This window comes from Rhinatrema bivittatum, chromosome 5, assembly GCF_901001135.1.
Source record: "Rhinatrema bivittatum chromosome 5, aRhiBiv1.1, whole genome shotgun sequence".
NCBI classification, from domain to species: Eukaryota; Metazoa; Chordata; class Amphibia; order Gymnophiona; family Rhinatrematidae; genus Rhinatrema; species Rhinatrema bivittatum.
In genome coordinates, this window is record NC_042619.1 from 74,435,405 (window position 1) to 74,458,228 (window position 22,824).

The window sequence follows — 22,824 nt, forward strand, 5'->3', positions numbered from 1 at the left end:
TGTTCATTGGATTCTGTTCCCAGTTGGGGGTTCATGAGCCATTTTAGATAAGGAAGTTTAAATAGTTATAAGGATAGTTTTTTGATGGGAACCATTCTGCTTTGATACTGAGTAATACTGACAGGCTGTAGGTGGCACCTTAGGATATAGGGCAGAGCTTGTTAAAACTTCTTTGTCTCCATCTGCTGGAGGGGAGGCAAAACTCAGGAGTCTGATCTGATCCGTGGTACTACAGGAATGAAAATTATCAGGTAAGAAACTAATTTTCCTTTGTGTCTGCTTATCAGTTACTCGTCCATTCTGTTGGACCTTAATATGTTATTTCTATGATGGACTAAAAACTGCAAAATGGATTTAGCATTTCTGCCAAGTCTCAAAACTGGGTTCATGAATTTCTCTTTGGAAAATATTTTCTAAGTTATATCTCTTATTTATAAACTAACAGTAACAGTCTCAAATATATGGTTTTCACAGAAATGCTGACTCTGTACTTTAGGCTGTATCTTGAACCTTCCAGTGATATCAACAGAGTCTTGTTGGCAAGAATTATTCACACACTGGTCAAAGGATGTTGTTTGCAGACGGACGGGCTAACTTCCGAACTCTTCGATTTCTTTTCAAAAGCAATGCAGCATGCAAAGTGAGTCCTTTTTTTTTTATTGTTCTATGACACTTCAGTTAATATTTGCATATTCAGTTGCTACTTCATAGTATGTTGCACAGTGAACTGCCTATTCTCCTAGGACAAGCAGGATGGTAGGCCTCACATGTGGGTGACATCATCCGATGGAGCCTGGCACGGAAAACGTTTGGCAGACTGGACATGCCCGGCCTACTGCTATCCGCGCATTCATGCGAGGTCCCCCTTCAGTCTCTTCTTTTCCACGGTGCGGTAGCTTTGCGGTTATGGAGCTCCAAATCCTCAAAAGTGTGTTCTGTCTTTTTGGGTTTTTTTCCTGCGTCAGGTCCCCCTTTGCTTTCAGTTCCTCCGTTTGGTAGGTACCCTTGTTTTTTGCCTTCATTATTCGTGGTCGATTCCCTGTTCCACGCGCAGGTCACCAGAGGCAGGCAGAGCTCCGGAGTCTCAATGCGTGGATGAGACGATGGTGCAAGGAAGAGGGATTCAGTTTTGTTAGGAACTGGACAACCTTTTGGGGAAGGGGGAGTCTCTTCCGAAAGGATGGGCTCCACCTTAACCAGGGTGGAACCAGATTGCTGGCGCTAACCTTTAAAAAGGAGAGAGAGCAGCTTTTAAACTAGAACAAAGGGGAAAGCCGACAGTCGCTCAGCAGCGCATGGTTCGGAGAGAGGTATCTTCAAAGGATACTAATAATGCATTAGAATTAGGGCATCCCGACAGTGAGGTTCCAATAATTAGAAAAATAGTCCAGGTGCCTGTAACTAAAAACTCACCTGAGCTAAAAAAATTCTAACTTATCCCTATCAATTAAAAAGCAGAATGAAAATACAAACAAAAAACAAACTTTGAAATGTTTGTATGTTAATGCCAGAAGTCTAAGATGTAAGATGGGAGAATTAGAATGTATAGCAGTGAGTGATGACATAGACTTAATTGGCATCTCAGAGACATGGTGGAAAGAGGATAACCAATGGGACAGTGCTATACCGGGGTACAAATTATATCGCAATGACAGAGAGGAGCACTCGGGAGGAGATGTGGCGCTTTATGTCCGGGATGGCATAGAGTCCAACAGGATAAACATCCTGCATGAGACTAAATACAAAATTGAATCTTTATGGGTAGAAATCCCTTGGGTGTCGGGGAAGACTATAGTGATAGGGGTATACTACCGTCCACCTGGTCAAGATGGTGAGACGGACAGTGAAATGCTAAGAGAAATTAGGGAAGCTAACCAAATTGGTAGTGCAGTAATAATGGGAGACTTCAATTACCCCAATATTGACTGGGTAAATGTATCATCGGGACACGCTAGAGAGATAACGTTCCTGGATGGAATAAATGATAGATTTATGGAGCAATTGGTTCAGGAACCGACGAGAGAGGGAGCAATTTTAGATCTAATTCTCAGTGGAGCACAGGACTTGGTGAGAGAGGTAACGGTGGTAGGGCCGCTTGGCAATAGTGATCATAATATGATCAAATTTGATTTAGTGACTGGAAGAGGAACAAGGCTCTCGTGCTAAACTTTCAAAAGGGAAACTTTGATAAAATGAGAAAAATTGTTAGAAAAAAACTGAAAGGAGCAGCTACAAAAGTAAAAAATGTCCAAGAGGCGTGGTCATTGTTAAAAAAAATACCATTCTAGAAGCACAGTCCAGATGTATTCCACACATTAAGAAAGGTGGAAAGAAGGCAAAACGATTACCGGCATGGTTAAAAGGGGAGGTGAAAGAAGCTATTTTAGCCAAAAGATCTTCATTCAAAAATTGGAAGATGGATCCAACAGAAGAAAATAGGATAAAGCATAAACGTTGGCAAGTTAAATGTAAGACGTTGATAAGACAGGCTAAGAGAGAATTTGAAAAGAAGTTGGCTGTAGAGGCAAAAACTCACAGTAAAAACTTTTTAAAATATATCCGAAGCAGAAAGCCTGTGAGGGAGTCAGTTGGACCGTTAGATGATCAAGGGGTTAAAGGGGCACTTAGAGAAGATAAGGCCATCGCGGAAAGATTAAATGATTTCTTTGCTTCGGTGTTTACTGAAGAGGATGTTGGGGAGGTACCCGTAATGGAGAAGGTTTTCATGGGTAATGATTCAGATGGACTGAATCAAATCATGGTGAACCTAGAAGATGTGGTAGGCCTGATTGACAAACTGAAGAGTAGTAAATCACCCGGACCGGATGGTATACACCCCAGAGTTCTGAAGGAACTAAAAAATAAAATTTCAGACCTACTAGTAAAAATTTGTAACTTATCATTAAAATCATCCATTGTACCTGAAGACTGGAGGATAGCAAATGTAACCCCAATATTTAAAAAGGGCTCCAGGGGCGAACCGGGAAACTACAGACCGGTTAGCCTGACTTCAGTGCCAGGAAAAATAGTGGAAAGTGTTCTAAACATCAAAATCACAGAACATATAGAAAGACATGGTTTAATGGAACAAAGTCAGCATGGCTTTACCCAGGTCAAGTCTTGCCTCACAAATCTGCTTCACTTTTTTGAAGGAGTTAATAAACATGTGGATAAAGGTGAACCGGTAGATATAGTATATTTGGATTTTCAGAAGGCTTTTGACAAAGTTCCTCATGAGAGGCTTCTTGGAAAAGTAAAAAGACATGTGATAGGTGGTGATGTCCTTTCGTGGATTGCAAACTGGCTAAAAGACAGGAAACGGAGAGTAGGATTAAATGGACAATTTTCTCAGTGGAAGGGAGTGGACAGTGGAGTGCCTCAGGGATCTGTATTGGGACCCTTACTTTTCAATATATTTATAAATGATCTGGAAAGAAATACGATGAGTGAGATAATCAAATTTGCAGATAACACAAAATTGTTCAGAGTAGTTAAATCACAAGCAGATTGTGATAAATTGCAGGAAGAGCTTGTGAGACTGGAAAATTGGGCATCCAAATGGCAGATGAAATTTAATGTGGATAAGTGCAAGGTGATACATATAGGGAAAAATAACCCATGCTATAATTACACAATGTTGGGTTCCATATTAGGTGCTACAACCCAAGAAAGAGATCTAGGCGTCATAGTGGATAACACATTGAAATCATCAGTTCAGTGTGCTGCGACAGTCAAAAAAGCAAACAGAATGTTGGGAATTATTAGAAAGGGAATGGTGAATAAAACGGAAAATGTCATAATGCCTCTGTATCGCTCCATGGTGAGACCGCACCTTGAATACGGTGTACAATTCTGGTCGCCACATCTCAAAAAAGATATAATTGCGATGGAGAAGGTACAGAGAAGGGCTTCCAAAATAAGGGGAATGGAACAGCTCCCCTATGAGGAAAGACTAAAGAGGTTAGGACTTTTCAGCTTGGAGAAGAGACGACTGAGGGGGATATGATAGAGATGTTTAAAATCATGAGAGGTCTAGAATGGGTAGATGTGAATAGGTTATTTACTCTTTCAGATAATAGAAAGACTAGGCACTCCATGAAGTTAGCATGGGGCACTCCATGAAGTTAGCATGGGGCACATTTAAAACTAATCAGAGAAAGTTCTTTTTCACTCAACGCACAATTAAACTCTGGAATTTGTTGCCAGAGGATGTGGTTAGTGCAGTTAGTATAGCTGTATTTAAAAAAGGACTGGATAAGTTCTTGGAGGAGAAGTCCATTACCTGCTATTAAATTCACTTAGAAAATAGCCACTGCCATTAGCAATGGTAACATGGAATAGACTTAGTTTTTGGGTACTTGCCAGGTTCTTATGGCCTGGATTGGCCACTATTGGAAACAGGATGCTGGGCTTGATGGATCCTTGGTCTGACACAGTATGGCATTTTCTTATGTTCTTATGACTCGCACACTGTGGTGCACGTCTGTCATCAACTGCGCCGGCCTCTTTTTTTTCGATGGTGTCGTCAGGTTTTCAATGGTGACCCCAGTGCCTGTGGACCATGTTCGTCACGGATCTGCCTAAGGTGTGTATTCTCTGCCTGGGGGAAAAAACAGAGACAACCTTATGCCGTGGAAAGATTTATTAATTTATTGTAATACAGAGCCCGACTCCGGCCGAGTTTCGCCAATTATGGCTGCATCAGGGGATGACTTCTGATGGCAAAAGAAACTACATAAGTATATTCTTTTGTAGTAATGTTATCAAGTCAAAATTCAATCTTGATCCTGCATATAGCTCTCTTCGCTTCGCGAACTGGCAGCGTATCTCGCTCAAAAATGTGTAGGAATAAGGCAAAAATAAACCGATGTGTCTATAATATTTTGCAACCTCTCAACCGCAATAAGACAGGTCCTCGTCTTATTGCATTTGAGAGGTTACTACCCAGGACTTTCAGGGGGAGTTGGATCGCAGGGTGCAAGCGGCAATGCTCAAAGCGCTGCAGAGCGTCGAGCTGCTGGCACCACCAGCCTCCCATACCGGTGCCAAAGCCTCCGCCTTCAATGCTCACACCCCTGCTGGAGTGTCTGGACGTCCTTCTTGGTGCCCTAAAGACGCAACCTGTGCCCAAGAGGCCTCCGATGCCTCTTCGGCCACAGACGCCCTCTAATGGAGCGATCCAGTCTGCGGTAGTGGAGTCCACGCTTAAAAAGGCCAGACGCTCCCAGACACACGCTTCTGCCCTCCCGGGCACGAACACAGGGAGCTCAGTGGCATAGGGAGAAAAATGTTCCACGGGGTGGCCCGTATTGCAGTCTACCAGCTATACATGACTCAATACAACCACAACCTGTGGAAGCAAGTCCAGGAGTTTGTGGAGGGCCTTCCCCAGCAACAGTAGGGGAGTCTCTTGCAGCCATTGCCATGCTGGGGCTTGAGGTGGGTAGACATGAGGTCAGGTCTGCCTATGACGTTTTTGAGACCGCAGCTTGCCTAGCTGCCGGAGGCATCTGTGCTAGACAGCTGGTTTGGCTCCTGGTCTCCGACCAGAGATTCAGGACAGGCTTGCAGACCTCCCCTCTACAGGCCAGAACCTGTTTCTGGATAAGGTGAAAGAGGTCATGATGCAGCTGAAAGATCAGCATGATACTCTTTTGCAACTCTCCACCAGCCCCTCTTAAGGCGCTTCTGCCGCCAGGAAGTCCTCCAGGCCGGGCTCTCGCAAGCCCTTCTACCAGCCGAGGAAGTACTTTTCCTCCAGTTGCCCGTGCCCACCTGCCTCGGTCCAGTCCTAGAGGTCGTGTCCAGCAGTAGCGAGTTCAGAGGGCCCAACGCCCTGTCCGCCTGCTTTTGAATGGTGGCGAGAGGGCATGAGCCAAATGCCGATTCCCCTGCTGGTCGGTCCCCCACTCAGTGGCAGACTTCTTTGCTTCGCCCGCCGTTTGGAAGTGATCACTTTGGACCATTGGGTCCTCTCCATTGTCCGCCAGACCTACCGCCTGAACTTCAGCAGGCTCCCAGAAACTGCTCCCCCGTGTTCGTCGTGGGGTACGCCCGCCCATCAGGTCATCCTTCAATCAGAACTTTCCGCCCTTCTAGCAGCGTCTCAATCCATTTCCATGGCTGGACTTTATCGGCACCAGGTTGGATACGGCACAAGCAAAGGCTTTTCTGCCCAAGGATCGAGCTGTTGCTCTCTCCTTGCTGGCCACCCTCGTTCGCAACAGAAAGAAGGTGCCGGCTCGTCTGCTGCTCCGCCTGCTGGGCCATATGGCGGCATTGATCCACATGACCCCCTTGGCCCGCCTCCACATGAAGGACCCTCAGTGGGCCTTGCGTATTCAGTGGTGGCAGGCATCCCAGAATCTGGAGGTGCCTGTGACTGTCACGGACCCTCTTTGCCTTTTCCTGACCTGGTGGGAGGCCCTGCCCAATTTGGAAACTGGGCTTTCATTTCAGCTTGCGTCGCCCCAGATGACCCTCACCACCGATGCCTCACCTCAAGGGCGGGGCCACACGGACGGCCTGCATACCCAGGGCCTTTGGACTGCGGCCGAGGCCCGCTGCCAGATAAACTTCCTGGAGCTGCGGGCGATCCGGTACTCTTTGTGGGTCTTCCAGGACAGGCTGTCCTCAAGGTCATCCTCATCAGAACGGACAACCAATTGACGATGTGCTACATCAACAAGCAGGGTGGCGCTATTTTTGATGACTGGCTACAAAAAGGGCTTCCGTTCATCTTCCAATTCTACTTAGAGGACATACCTCTGGTGAGAGACTTTGCATCGTTGGTAACAGATTATAACTTGCCAGCTAAGCATTTATTTGCATTCTTACAAACCCGTCATTATTTGTCGAGCTTCAAATGGACAGAAGACACATATAGACGGGAGCGTCTCTTCGCCCAACGTTTTTTTGATGTCGCCTTAAAGCAAAATTCAATCAAAGGATGGTGCGAGATGGGTAAAATGTACCGAACACCTCGGCATATCTCATATCTTGTGCAGTATTGGACAGAGATGGGGACGACGGATATTTCCACCACTTACTTACTCTCCTGTTTCAAAACTATGCCAAAGAGCTTGCCGGATTTATCTCTCCGGGAATTACAATTTAAAATTTTACATCATATTATTTGCGACGATGTACGTCATTACCAAATGGGGAGGTTGACATCGCCCACATGTATCAAATGTAATCAAGAGAGAGGAACTTTGGTTCATCGATTGTTCACGTGCCAGCAGTTGGCGAGGTTTTGGAATGAAGTATTGACCGTAATTGCCCAAAGCACGCACACCACTATTGGCAAGACTGGCAGAATTATTTTGTCGGGCTTGCGGGGTGCTATGCCAGTTTATCAGGTTTCCCTGGTTCGGTTTGGCCACACTGCCATACTACTAGCTTGCCGCACAATCCTGGTAGACTGGATAAAGCTGAAAGCACTTCCCTCAATACGAGCATGGTATTATAGGCTTGCAACATCCATGCAAATGGAGAGAATCACCTCACTACAGGGTTTGCGGACATTGGACCCAGAACATAGAATCTGTTGGGCAACTTGTTTTACCTTATTGCCACTGGATATACAAACTCACCTGCTCACTGTGGGATATCATCCTTGATGGAAGTAATTAGACCGTACCAGCTCATTGTTGTTGAACCTAAGACAATTGTTCAGTTTGGTTGGGAAAAGAGGTTGCCGGGGGGGGGATTTCTGGGCCAAGCCTCACTGTGTTATAAAGAGCTCTTTCATGAAAGTGTATGCCTTATGATCTTACTGCGACACTCTCCTAGGGGTTGGGAGGACAAAACAGGGGGGAGAGTTGGGAGAGTGAGAGTCACGGGTTGATTGGTGTGAGTGAGATGCGTGAATGATTTGACAAGCTTTGTCTGGTGGACTGTGTCTGCTGGATTTTGAAAAGAAGTGGGGCAGTACGTCTGGTAAAAGCTGGGAGTACAGCGGGGGGCACATTTTGGTACTACTTTTGATGATTTGTTGCATTGTGTAGTGCACCTTCCACATGTTTTGATGGTTGTACTGCCCATACTCTTCAATAAAAATGATTTTGACAAAAAAAAAAACCAAGCATGGCGGCAAGGGCTCCTTCCCCCTCTGCCAGGAAGCGATACAGGTCTGGGATTGGGCCCTTTCTAGAGGGGTGTATCTATGGGCCACCTACCTGCCGGGTCACCTGAACACGCTGGCGGACCGCCTCAGCTGGTCCTTTCAGCCACACGAGTGGTCCCTGAACCAGGCAGTGGCAGCCAACTTATTCGGTCACTGGGGCATGGTGGACATAGACCTGTTCGCCTCTCCCCACAATCACAAGGTGAGCATGTTCTGCTCCCTGATTCTAGGGAAGGACCATCCTACATGCGACTCGTTCTCCCTTCACTGGGGCCAAGGTCTCGTGTACGCGTTACCCCCCCCCAATCCCGCTCCTCAAGGACTCTGACGAAACTGCAAGAGGAATGGGGGAACATGATCCTGGTGGCATCCTCCTGGCCAAGGAAGGTGTGGTTTCCTCTACTCCAGGACCTGTCCATGAGCGTACCAGTTCCGCTGGGGACAGCTCCTGCCCTCCTATCGCAGAACCAAGGCACCCTGCGCCACCCGAACCTCTGGGCCCTGGCCCTCATGGTGTGGCTGATAAGCGCATGATCCTCCAGCCCTTACAGCTCTTGGATGGTGTCTCCAAGGTCTTGATTGAATCCCGGAAACCTTCCACCCGGAAATCTTATAGCTTGAAGCAGAAGCGTTTCTCCACCTGGTGCGGTGGCCACGTACTGGACCCTGCTGGATTATCTATGGTGCCTGTCCGAGTCTGGCCTCCAAACCAGCTCGGTCCAAGTACCCCTCAGCGCCTACCACCAGGGTGTCGCCAAGGCGCCCATTTCAGTTCAGCCACTGGTCGGGCGAATCATGCAGGGCCTGGTTCAACTGAAGCGCCCGCCAGCAACCCCATGGAATCTCAACGTTGTCCTGCCGAGGCTTATGCAGCATCCATTCGAGCCTCTCAAATCCTGTGACCTGAAGTTCCTCACCTGGAAAGTTATGTTCTTGGTGGCAATTATTTCCACTCGCAGGGTCAGTGAGATTCAGGCCCTGGTTACGTACGCTCCCTATACGAAATTCTTTCATGATCGTGTGGTGCTTTGCATGCATCCAAAATTTCTGCAGACGCTGGTGACTGCTTTCCACATCAACCAGTCAAATTATCCTTCCCACGTTCTTCCCATGACCTCACTCTCATCCGGGGAACGTGCTGTTAATGGCGGTAACCTCTGACTAATTAACTCAATGAATACCAGCTCCAGAAAGTTATAATAGTAGAGGTTTTATTTATGGAGGAAAGCGTGGATTCCTCCAGGCACAGAAGCAAATACAAAGCAAACGGTGTATAATACAGAATCTGCCCGAAGATCTGACGTGTGTGCTCAGCAATATAAGGGTTTGGGTCCGCCTATGCCAGATATCTGCATAATCACCATCCCTTACCTTAATAGGCAATCAATAAATTTTAGCATGTGTGCGTGCTCTTACTATGGGCAGGAGCCTCTTCTTATCAGTAGCAGAGAATAAGACCAAGTTAACTTTTGTTTTCTCAGGAATGATGTCATCTTGTGCTGGCTGATTCTCTGTTAAGTTTAGTTATCATAGTGCTTCATAGTGCTACCAATCTACTAGGTGCAGTTCAGAGCTGGGTATTCTTACAGTGCTCGCCAAACCCTGGACTAGAAGCGGGCGCTCGCTTTCTACTTGGATCATACAGCAGGTCATAGACAGCCTACCTAGCTCTTTGTGTCTTCTGACACCAATAGGCTGGGAGCAACAGTGGGGAAGCAGACCCTATCCAACTGGCTATCGGATTGCATTGCCTTCTGTTACGAGCAGGCAGGCCTCCAGCTGGCTGGCAGGGTGAAGGCTCACTCTGTGCGGGCTATGGCAGCGTCAGTGGTCCATCTGCGTGCAGTCCCTGTCACCAAAATCTGCACGGCTGTGACCTGGAGTTCTCGCCACACATTCGCAGCTCACTACTGTCTCGACAGGGATAGTCGCCAGGACAATGCTTTTGGCCAGTCTGTCCTCCACAATCTATTCTAGTCCTGAACCCAACTGTTTTCATTATGCTCTCTGTGGGACCAGACTGCCCCTGTTTTTCCCACAGTGCCGCAATTGTGTTGTGTCCGTTGGCACCTTGTTCTGCTACTGTGGGACCCTCTGATCACATGGGACAGTCTGGAGCTCTGTAATCACCCACATGTGAGGACTACCATCTTGCTTGTCCTAGGAGAATGCGCAGTTGCTTACCTGAATCAGGTGTTCTCCTAGGACAGCAGGATGTTAATCCTCAGGAATCCAGCCCGCCTCCCTATGACATTGGGTTCACCTTCGGGTTGTTATGTTATTTTTCTTGCTCGTATTTTTGCTATGGTACGAATCTGAAGGGGGACCTTGCGTGAACGCGCGAATAGCAGCAGGCTCCATCGGATAATGTCACCCACATGAGGATTAACATCCTGCTGTGCTAGGAGAACACTTGTTACATGTAAGCAACTGCGCTTTCTTACTGGCCATTTCCGTTCTAACCCATGAAACAGTCAAGATAATCCAAAAAACAGGTGTGACACAAACAAGGTACAGATAGGCACAAAATGGATGGACCTTTTCACCAGTTATGATTTCAGATTGTTTACCTGCCAGTATCTAATCCTGCATTCAATATTACGTGATACAAACCCCTTCTTTTGGAATGTTTTGGGGTACATGAATTATAATAATGTGATGTGCTATTTTGGAATTCCTATTCAGCAGTTTATTTCTATAGATTCCTTCTTAAGCAATATCCCTGTATGCTATCCCTCCTGATGCAGCCCATGCGAAATACAGTTCTGTGTCAGGGGACTAATTGTTAATAAATTCTGCTATGCACACACTCGGAAGGCAATTCTTGCTTACTTAAAAGATCCATTTTGTGGCTATCAGTACCATCAATAATACACTTGTTTGCAACACACCTTTTTTTTGTTTTTGGGTATTAGTCTAGTGTGTTAGCTCAGGCATTGTTTGTCATGTTCTTAAGCTGCTAACTCTTCAAATACTTTGGTTCTACATGATGGATAGTAATGGAAGTTTTGTTCTCAATAAAGAAATTTCTGACTGGCACACATAGATGTCTATTCCTATACAAGGGATATTGCTGAAGAAGTCCTCAGACTAATGTTTGGGTACTTGCCAGGTATATGTGACTTGGGTTGGCCACTGTTGAAAACAGGATACTGGGCTTGATGGACCCTTCGTCTGACCCAGTATGGCATTTCTTATGTTCTTATGATTCAAGAGTGCAGAAGAAAAGAGAGGCTTAACCTAGAAATCTGGTGTATTACATCAGGAGTAGCCAGCTCTGGTCCTCAAGAGCCACAAACAGGCATGGTTTACAGGATACCCATAATGAATATGTATGAGAGAGACTTTGCATGCAGATCTTCCTCATGCATATTACTTTTTTCAAAATAGGGACTCTGGGAGGAAGAATGTGCATGAAAGATGTGAAGACTTCTGTTGATCTCTAGTTGATCCATTCCAGCTTACGTAATATATTTAAGTAAGCTTATTTTTTTAGACATTTATAGGTACTGGTTCAATCAGTACCGTATTAGGTTACAGGAAGAGCTGGAGTGGCCAAAACTGATTTGCAGTGATATTCTAAAATTTTCAGATATGCTTTGTGCCAACCTCATAAATGATTATTTTTGGTACTTAAATAGACTAATTAATAATCCAGTTCCATGAATGAGTAAGTGGTGTCCTTGTTTTTCCATTTCAGGCAAGAACGGAACCTTGTGGGTCTGGAGCAAATTCTGGCTGCGCTCAATACCTTCCTGTGCATGTCTGCAGCAAACTGTCGCATGCGGGTTTGCAGGGTAGGAGAAGAAATCCTGCCCATAGTGCTTTACATCTGGGCCCAGTGCAGACCTAAGGATTCCCTGAAGGAGGAAATTATAGAATTCCTCCAATTGCAGCTTCATGTTCATCACCCCAAAGGAGCCAAATCCCAGGACAAAGGCACGTAGAGAGAGAGTTTCTTCTCATTCATTTGTGCCTGTCTCTTTTCTTACTTGAATTGTTTGATGCAGTCTTAATTTCACAGGTAACCACTGGCACTGCTTTATGGCCGTGCTATTTTATAGTTTAGCACCAGCAATCTCAAAGGAAACCTGAGCCTATTTGAGGAAGACATAACTGACTTTGGGGCCGATGTAATAAGGCATGCGTTAAAACGGGCTCTCGCATTGAGCGCCTGTTTTTCTTAACATGCGCATAGCCATGTCTCCTGGACGTCCGATGCTATATTTTAATGAATGCTGCATTAAAAAGGTGTCTCTAGGGAAGAATTATGCGTCTCTGGTACTCAAATGCATCGGGTGCCCAGGCGACGTGGCTGTGCATCCACAATTGCAAAGAGCGCTCAATACGAGCATCTGTTTTATCCTGCTTCAGGTTGATTTCTGGACACCCAATATGCATGCACAATAGTAAGGGGTGAAATCAGCTTGGAGCACGTCTATTGTACGTGTATATTGTGCGTCCAGAATTTTTTTTTTTAAATCAAGCCATTACATTATACTTTTATTATTAACACCACAAGCAATATGTGTTTTAAGAATAAAGGTAGGAACCACACAGGACGCTATCTTTTTAAAATTTCTTCTGAGCCCTTGACTCTCAGATTGATTTAACGCCTGCTCTGGGGCTGGAGTTAAATTTGCCACATTAAAAAGTGCGTGTTGGGCGCCCAGCGATTTTTCTGTATTTGGGGGGTAATAGCAAATAGTACTCATCGCATATAAATTCCATGTAGATGAGGTTATCGGGTATGCGTGGTTTGGGCACATGTTTTGGACCTGCTGATCGCCTTATTGCGTGCTAGTCTAGTGCATCCCACTGTGCATAAACCTGTGCGCTAGGAAGAACGCACTTTATTGCATCGGCCTGTAATTTGGTTGTCATTTATGTTGAGAACGTTTTGGTGGTAAACTTGAAAAATAATTGCTGTTGACTTAAACTTCCAGAGATCAAGTAGGTAAAGTAAGCTGTGATTTCAAACATTTGTTTCTCTGCATTTTTATCTATCTTGCACAGAAGTTTATTTTATGTCATTTTATGTCATTTATTGACAAAAACTGGAAATAGTTGGTTTCTTAGCACTTGTTTTTATCAGTTTTAATCATTTTTATCGGGATGTTCCATTAGGCATATCACAAGCCATATGCGACTCACTGAAAGTAAAACTGCAGCTCTTTGAACTCCTGGCAGCAGTAGTGACAGCAGTACTGTTTCTCCTAAGGCCGCACAGGAGCCATGCTGCATCTGCTTATGTCTATACCAGCACTATGAGTATGTTCAAAACTCACAGACCAGCACTTCCTCTATGCTGATTTAACAATGTGTGAGATCAGCATAGTAGAATTGCTGGCCTGAGAGTTTTGAACATGCTTGCAGAGCTGGTCCAGCAGAAGCATAGCGAGTGGGTGGAAATGTAGCCACAGTTCTTGGGTACTGGCTGGAGGGTGGAAGGAGGCTGACCCCCAGGGCCAGGTTTTGGGGTCTGCAGCACCCCTCTTAATGTGATCTGCGGGACCACCTGTCACATAATGCCTACGCTCTACCCTTAATACCTACCAGGGTTTAAACCCTTGGCCAGTTGAGGGTCTCGGCAAGCACTGCACAGGCTTTGCTTGCACACATACCTGTGCTGTTCTGGTAACCTCTCACCTACCTTTAGGTTTTAGCTTGCCTCTGGGCAAGTACTCTGTTCACAAGCTATTCACTAATGATTTCTGGTCAGCTTTCCCAGTGGAGTAAGGTAAATAGTAGAGTGCCCCAGTAATCTGTACTTGGACCATTGCTGTTGAACATATTTATTAATGAGCTGGAAAAGGGAACAGTAAATGAGGTGATTACATTTGAAGATAACAGCAAATTATTCAAAGTTGTTAAAACATGAGCAGAACTGCAGAAGGATTTTGTGAGATTGAGGGACTGGGCATCTAAATGGCAAATGAAATTTAATGTGGACAAGAGCAAAGTGTGCACATAGGGGCGGATTTTAAAAGGGTTACGCGCGTAACCCCGAAAACCCACTCCTGCGCGCACCGAGCCTATTTTGCATAGGTCCGGGATGTGCGCAAGCCCCGGGACGCATGTAAGTCCCGGGGCTTGAAAAAATGGGCGGGGTGGGGCATGGGTGTGGCCAGAGGCCTCTCCACTGCTGCTGGGCCTGGGGATCGCGCAGCAGTCCTTGGCCGGCGCGCGCAACCTACGCCTGTCCACAGGCAGGTGTAAATAAAAAAATAAAATAAAGGAATTTAGGTAGGGCTGGGGGGTGGGTTAAATATGGGAAGGGTGGGGGGTGGGCAGAAGGAAAGTTCCCTCCGAGGCCGCTCCAATTTCGGAGCGGCCTCAGAGGGAACGAGGAAAGCTATCGGGGCTCCCCTAGGGCTTGGCGTGCACAAGTGTGCATCCCTTTGCGCGCGCCGACCCCGGATTTTATAATATGCGCACAGCTCTGCGCGCATGTTATAAAATCTACTCCCGCGCGTAGGTATGAATATCTGGCCCATAGGGCAGTGATGGCAAACTCCAGTCCCCGAGTGTTCCAAACAGGCTGCCAGGTTTTCAAGATATCTGCAATGAATATGCTTGAGAAAGATTTGCATGCACTGCTTCCATTGTATGCAAATCTATCTCATGCAGGGTCATTGTGGATATCCTGAACACTTGGCCTGTTTTTGTGGCATTTGAGGACTGGAGTTCACCATCGCTGACATAGGGAAAAATAATTCTGAATAAAGGTGCACAATGCTGGTTCCGTATTAGGAATCATCATCCAGGTAAAGGATGTTGGGATTGTTATTAACCATACATTGAAATCTTCAGCTCAGTGTGTGGTATCAGTTTAAAAAAAAATGTAAATAGAATGTTCCCTGTATGTACCCGGATCAGTCCAGACTGTGGGTTGAGCCTCCTTTCCAGCAGGTGGAGACAGACTAAAACTGAAAGGATATCCTATATGACGACAGAGCCTATCCTGTAACCCTTCAGTATTCGTCTGTCTCCAGCAGGTGTATCAGCTCACCCTTTGGTCTCCTGATTTCGGCTAGTTAGCTGTCTCTTTTTCTCTTTCGTGGATCAAGCAAGTACTTCTCCTTAGTTTTTGTTTGTCTTCTTTAAAAAAAAAAAAAAAAAAAAAAAAAAAAGATTTTTGTTAGATCAGTACTTTGTCTTTTTCTGTATAAGAGATGCTAGTCGCCTCCTGGCTCTTGCCGGACTCAGGGGGGCTTCACCCCTTGTGCGGAGCATAGCCTGAGTCCGTGGGTGCTTCCAGGTGTGGGGACCGAGGTTGGTGGTCCAGTTCTAGTCTCCCCCTCCTCTGGCTGCCTGAGGGGCTTAGCACCCCACTGCTGTGCTCAGTTAAAAAAAAAAAAAAAAATAATAATAATAATAAAAGTGTTTAAAGTCTTTATTTTATCCTTTTCTAACAGCAGTAGAGCCTCTTTTCCTAGCGTGTAGCAGATGGACTCAGAACAAATGGGTATAGTGTGCTCGTGCTAGCAGTTGGTACATATACCCCCGCAGGAAGTGCAGCAACTCAGTAATTTCCGTCTCCAAAGCAGTTTGGAGCTACCTCACGCTCGCTGAGCGTTTTCCTTTCCAAATTCTAATGACTAAATTTATAGAAGAATCTTACCTGAAGACGAGCCCCGCACTCCTGCGGTGATACCCTCGGGTCCCTCCCCCAGTTGAGTTTCTCGAGGTGATTTCCGTGGTCCCTCGGAGGTAAGAGCCTCGGTCCGGTGGCCGACTCGCGGCAGGGACCTAGCCCCCGAGTGAGAAGGGCTCGGGCGCGGCATAGAGGCAGCCTCGGTCCCAGTGAGGACTTGGCCCCCGAGCGAGACGAGTTCGGGCGCGGCATAGAGGCAGCGGGTGCACTTCCTCGAGCGCGGCGGTGACGGTAATCGCCCTCTCCCCCCGCAGCCGGAGACCGCCTGGGTCGCAGCCGGGAAGCGCTGAAGACAAGGTAAGGCGTACATCTTTACTTGTGGGTCTCCGAGGAAGCGAGGATTAGCGGGGTCTGCCTATGTGGCAGCCCGCCAAGGAGGTTGCCATTTTACCTGCCCTGGTTCGTTGCCTTGCTCTAGCGCTCAGGCCGGACTGAGCGCACAGGCGACGGGCGGATATGTTGGGCGCACAGGCGACGAGCGCATATGTTGGGCGCCCGAAAATAATTGGGCGCATGTTTGATAGAGCGCGCATTGAAGACACCTTGATTCACGTTGATAGGCGCACATTAGTAGGCGCACATCTTTCGCGCATATTACAAGGTGCATACTCCGGCTGGGAGGATATCAGTCGAGATGGAGCGTAGGAGAGCCCATGTGACTGCAGAGCCGGCACCTCCAGAATCAGGCATCAGAACTCTAGGCCTCTGCTCAGCATGCCACCTTAGAGCCACACAGAGCGAGGAAGCAGACTCCCTATGTGCCCAATGTGAGGAGGCCTTGGGAGTTCCAAGCCAGGGCCGGTCCCAGCCCAGCGTACTTGCCAGTTGCTCAGGGAACACCCCGGACCTAGCAGGCAGCGGTGAGCAGCCAGGGAACCCGAGAGACCTGGTGCCCCTAAGGCTGGAACCTGCTTCGCTCTCCTGGGTGGAATTATTCAAGGGGATTCATGCCTTTGTCAAGATGCAGTCTGATCCCCGAACGGGCCCATACGTACCGGAGGACCCCGCCCCTGGACCCTCAAGACCTAGGCATGGCCACTCGCCTCCCAGAAGCCCCACTTATGGGGATTCAGATTGTTCTGAGGAAGAGGGCGAGCCCCGTGAGGAGGGAGAGCTTCCCTCGGGGATGGAACCGTATCGAACCATGAGACGCTTCTTTCTTAAAGAGGATCTCCCAGACCTGGTCTCTCAATGCCTGTCGGAGCTGGCTATCCCGGGCCCAGGCACCCCAGGGGAACCTAGAATGAACCCTCTGCTAGAGGGCCTGCGCCAAACGGCTCACCATTTTCCCCTCCTACAAGCAGCACAGCAGCTAATCGATCTGGAATGGAATGTGCTGGAGGCCTCATTCAAAGGGGGTCGGGCCTTATCTGGCATGTACCCCCTGGACCCGGCAACCAAGGAGCTGCTGACGTGCCCTAAGGTAGACGCCATAGTTTGCGCAATTGTGAAGCGCACCACCATTCCGGTGGAGGGGGGGGCGGCCCTCAAGGATACACATGACCAGCGCATGGACGCCATTCTGAAACAAGCCTTTGAGGTAGCAGCCATGTCCCTACGAATTGCGACTTGCTGCACCGTGGTGACGCGTTCCTGTTTATCTCAAGCTAGGAACAACACCCCGGGAGAAGAAATGGAATCAGCTCTCTCGTTCCTCACTGATGCAGCCTCCGACCTGGTCCGTACGGCAGCCAAGGGAGTGTCATCCTCAGTAGCAGCCAGGAGACAGCTCTGGCTATGAAATTGGTCGGCCGACTCCTCCTCCAAGACACGCCTCACAAGAATGCTCTTTAAGGGATCCCTCTTGTTCGGCAGTGACCTCGAGAAACTGGCTAATAAATGGAGCGCCTCTCCATTACCCTGTCTACCAGAAGACAGGTCAAGGAGGAGCCAGCGCCATTTTCCTAGGCCATCCAGAGGTAGAAGCTCTCAGCGCTCCAACCCTTACAGGGCTCGCTACCAAGCACCTCGTTCTCAGACCAGGAACCAGTCCTTTCGGACCAAGCACAACAAGAGAAGAACTGGCTCGGGTTCGGGTCCCGGCTGCACCCCTCAATGAGAATCAGCCGACCCATCTGGGGGAAGAAGCCATAGGGGGCAGGCTAACCCTATTCTACCGCAGGTGGGTCGAGATTACCTCGGACCAGTGGGTCCTCGCCATCATCCGAGAAGGGTATTACCTGGACTTTCTTCGGCTCCCTCCGGACAAGTTTGTGGAATCTCCTTGTCCACCCCTCAAGAGGGCGGCACTGGAAGCTACCTTGCGGAGGCTCCTGTCCCTAAACGCCATAATCCCATTGCCTGCATGGGAGATACATTCTGGGCATTATTCCATTTATTTCATAGTACCCAAGAAAGAGGGCACTTTCAGGCCCATCCTGGACCTCAAGTCAGTCAACCGACACCTACGGGGTCCCCAGCTTTCGCATGGAAACTCTGCGGTCAGTCAAAAGTGCAATACAGCCAGGTGAGTTTCTCACATCCCTGGATCTGTCAGAGGCCTGCTTGCATATCCCAATCCATCGGGATCACCAGCGCTATTTACGCTTCAAAGTCCTGAGCCAACACTTCCAGTTCGGGTTAGCCACCGCGCCGCGGACCTTTACCAAGGTCATAGTAGTAGTGGCGGCGTCACTCAGGAAGGAGAGAATTCTCGTCCATCCCTACCTAGACGATTGGCTGATCAGGGCAAAGTCACCGGAGGAGAGCCACCAGGCAACCAACAGAGTTGTATGTCTTCTAGAAAGCCTAGGATGGGTAGTCAACACAAACAAGAGATCCCTACAGCCTGCTCAGTCGCTGGAATACCTAGGAGTCCGATTCGACACCTAGGGAGACAGGGTCAGCCTGACCTCCAAGAGGAGATCAAAACTCCGGAATCGTCTGCGGACCCTGCTGAGCGCCACCCGGCCCACAGCTTGGGATTACCTACAGGTCCTCGGCCTCATGGCATCCACTCTGGAGGTGGTACCATGGGCGTAGGCTAATATGAGACCATTACAACGTGCCCTCCTATCTCTGTGGAGCCCACGATCACAGAACTACTCCATACACCTACCTCTACCAGCCAGAGTGCGGAATCAGCTAGGGTTGTGGTTGCAGCCTGGCCACATGAGCCGGGGGTCAAAAATGTCCTCCCCAACCTGGACTCTGCTCACTACAGATGCCAGCCTGAACGGATGGGGAGCACACTGCGAAGAACTAACCGCCCAAGGGCGGTGGAACATCAACCAACTAGAGGCACGGGCAGTCAGGCTAGCCTGCCTATGATTTGCCCACAGACTTCGAAACAGAGCAGTCAGAGTGATGTCTGACAACGCCACGATGGTGGCATACATCAACCGACAGGGCGGAACCAGAAGCCGACAGGTATCCTTAGAAATAGCCCCCCTGATGGCGTGGGCGGAGGCAAATTTCCAGGACATCTCCGCCGTCTACATCGCCGGGAAGGACAACACCATGGCAGACTGCCTCAGCAGAGAAAGCCTAAACCCGGGGGAATGGCAGCTGTCGCCCACAGCTTTCCAGATGATTGTGGATCAGTGGGGGACTCCGGGCATGGACCTACTAGCGGACAGGTCCAACGCTCAAGTACCCAGATACTTCAGTCGCAGGCGAGATCCTCTCTCCCACGGGATCGACGCCCTGGTACAGCCATGGCCTCAGGGGATCCTGCTATATGCCTTTCCTCCATGGCCCCTGCTGGGCGCCATTGTACACAGGATTCAGCGGCACAGAGGCCTAGTTCTTCTAGTGGTCCCGGACTGGCCAAGAAGATCCTGGTACGCAGACATGAGAAGACTACTGGCAGGGTATCCTCTTCCCCTGCCTCCTCACAGGGACCTGCTGCGGCAAGGTCCCATTCCACGAGGATCCAGCTCAATTCTCTCTTACGGTCTGGCCATTGAGAGGGCTCGACTGAAGAAAAGGGGATACTCGGCATCGGTGATAGATACACTCCGACGAGCATGCAAGTTCTCCACATCACTAACTTATATAATGATCTGGAGAGTATTTGAAGCCTGGTGCGAGACTCGTAGCACCAATCCGCATGCCGCCAAAATCCCCATCATTTTGGATTTCCTGCAGGATGGGCTTCAGAAGGATCTATCCCTCAATTCAATCAAGGTTCACGTGGCAGCGCTATCCTGCTACGGCCCCAGGAGTGATGGCAACAGCATCGCCACACACCCAGACGTTTCACGTTTCCTGAAAGGGGTCAAACACATTCGCCTGCCACTGAAGTGGCCAGTGCCCCTGTGGAACCTCAACCTAGTTTTGGAATTCCTAGCGGGACCCGCTTTCAGACCCCTCCGAGGCCTGTCCCTCCGTTTATTAACCTTGAAGATGGTGTTCTTGCTGGCCGTATGCTCAGCACGCCGCATCTCAGAGCTACAAGTACTGTCCTGTCGCGATCCATTTCTCAGAATCACCCCTGGGGCTATCCATCTTCGCACGGTTCCTTCCTTCTTACCCAAAGTAGTCTCACACTTCCACCTCAACCAAACCATATCCTTGCCAACCACGGAAGGTTTGAAGAAGTCTGAAGAAGGTCGAATACTGCGCCATCTCGACATCGGCAGGCTGCTGTCCAGATACCTGGAAATGTCGGAAGCAGTACGAAAGACGGACCACCTGTTCGTCCTTCACAGCGGGAAGAAGCAAGGGGAAGCGGCCTCACGGGCAACCATTGCTCGCTGGATCAAAGAAGTTATCAAGGCGGCCTACGTAGAGGCGGGAAAACCACCACCTCTACAGGTCAAGGCTCATTCTACCAGAGCGCAGGCGGCCTCCTGGGCAGAAACTAGGATGCTGTCGCTGGCAGAGATATGTAAAGCGGCAACGTGGTCCTCCCTCCATTCCTTCTCCAAATTCTACCGTCTGGACGTCCAGGCCAGGGAAGACACAGCATTTGCGAGGACAATCCTAAACGGACCTCGGGCAGCCTCCCAACCAGTCCGGGAATAGCTTTTGTACATCCCATTTGTTTTGAGTCCATCTGCTACACGCTAGGAAATGGAGAGATTACTTACCTGATAATCTCGTTTTCCTTAGTGTATTCAGATGGACTCAGCATCCTGCCCGGCTGCCGGTATACATGGGGGTTCACCAACTCACGGTAAGCCATGTTTCCTTATATAGGGCATCCACCCTGCCGGGTGTCGACGCCTTCCGGTTGAGAACACTGGTGGTCTCCAGCTACTATCAATCGGTCAGGTTAATCATGTTCATTTAATTGATCGGTCAGTCACACATATATCCATAAAGCTTTTGCAAGGAAGATTACTGAGTTGCTGCACTTCCTGCAGGGGTATATGTACCCCGTGCTGACGTCAGATCCGTCTCCAACTGCTAGCACGAGCACACTATACCCATTTGTTCTGAGTCCATCTGCATACACTAAGGAAATCGAGATTATCAGGTAAGTAATCTAAACATTTTTTTTCTTCATGGGAATCGAACCGGCAGCCAGAAAGTCAGGAGTCAGCAGGTTTCCCCCCTGCTTCACTCCAGGCCTGCAGGCTGTCACTCAAAGGTTTTTTTCTTCAACTTTTTTTCTCAGTGCTGCTCCGATGCTGCGGCAGGCAGCCTGCCTCTTCTGTGGAAAGCCCTCCTCGCGATTTTCGCGAGGGGGCCTCTGCTCAGCCTGCCTGCCGGGTGGGGAAGGCCCCTCCTCGGCAGGGCAGGCAAATTTAGACCGGGGATCTAGTCCCCAAAGCATGGCCAGGCCATTCCCGGGTCGGAAAAGCCCGGGAACGGTGGCCATTTTGGATTTTTCAGCGGCTCCGTTTTCGGAGCTGCCTGGGGCTGGGGGGATTTTTTTCAGAGACACCTTCCCCCCCCACCCCCGATTTGAGCTAAATATGACTAGAGAAGTGTTTGCAAACTTGCTCTATCTACATCTGTTTTTGAACACTCAGTGATGCACTGTACATATTTTCTCTGCTTTTCTTCTTCGAGTACCTTACACAGTCTGGTCTATGTTATATGTCCATGTTATAAGCTTTATACAGAGAAGGCACGCCGTGCGCTCGAGACAAGAATTTTAGAGCACTGTAGCTGCATTTGGCAAGACAGTCTTGAGTCTCCATTAGCAGAGCATTGGTTGGTTGTCCAGCACAGTATTACTGACCTTGGCTTTTGCACTTTTTAGCTTTATCAACCTTCTGCCCATGGAGGCAGTCTTCCTAGTTTCTTACTGCAGCGCATGCTGCACTGGATATATATTTTGCAGTCCCCTCATCTGTCTGGCTTGAGCCATGAGATTAAGTGGACATTTTTTTCTATAATATGTTCTTTGAATTCAGACTTGATTTATATTCTTGCTGTTTTTCATCATTCCTTTGATACTGTCCTTCCTTCCTTCCCCCTCCCTTTCATTCTGCCTTCTTCCCTTCCCCCATTGCCACCCTGTATATGCAGTCTTACTTTGATGTTTAAATATGTCCTTTTTTATTCTGTAAGAATCCTGTTTTCAGACAGGTTCCTGTCTTCAATTTGATTGGCCCATTGGCTCACATGACCTACTTATGGTGCCAGTTCTGAAGTTATTTGTTTGTCAATCCAGCTCACTCACCCTAGGGCTTGACTGAACATCTTCCTCTATGAATTAACCTCTAGTTGTTTTCTAGGTAAGCTGTCTTTTTGCCTTAGTCTGCTTTGTCCGCTTTGTTTTAAATACTTAAGTTATAATATCTCTTTAATTACTTATAAATGCAAGCCCTCCCTGACGCAGCAGTAGTGAAACATGATTCTGTTATGGGGACTGAGTTGTACTTCATCCTGTCAGTGTCTTGCATTATGGAAATAAAAGCCCTTGATGAACTTGGAGATTTTTCTGGACATTTTTAACTATTTGCCACACAAAATCAGTCTGTTCAAAAAAACAGAAAAGGTGACTAAGAATGCAACTGGAAAGCTATGACCACAAATGCTCGTAGTTTGAGCAATAAAATCCCAGACCTGCAGGCCCTAATGGTATAGGCGGAATCGAACATTGTTGCTGTTACTGAGACATGGTTCACTGAGTCTCATGACT

At 48.2% G+C, this 22,824-nt stretch overlaps 1 protein-coding gene across 1 annotated transcript in view; it reads left to right on the forward strand.

Annotated features, from left to right (window-relative positions):
* The window catches only part of ATM (ATM serine/threonine kinase), a 586,955-nt gene that overhangs the window by 52,291 nt on the left and 511,840 nt on the right, over window positions 1-22,824 (forward strand). Inside the window, exons 6-7 of the mRNA XM_029602465.1 lie at window positions 475-640; window positions 11,829-12,067. Of these exons, the coding sequence (XP_029458325.1) occupies window positions 475-640; window positions 11,829-12,067 (405 nt within the window). The remainder of the gene's footprint in view (window positions 1-474; window positions 641-11,828; window positions 12,068-22,824) is intronic.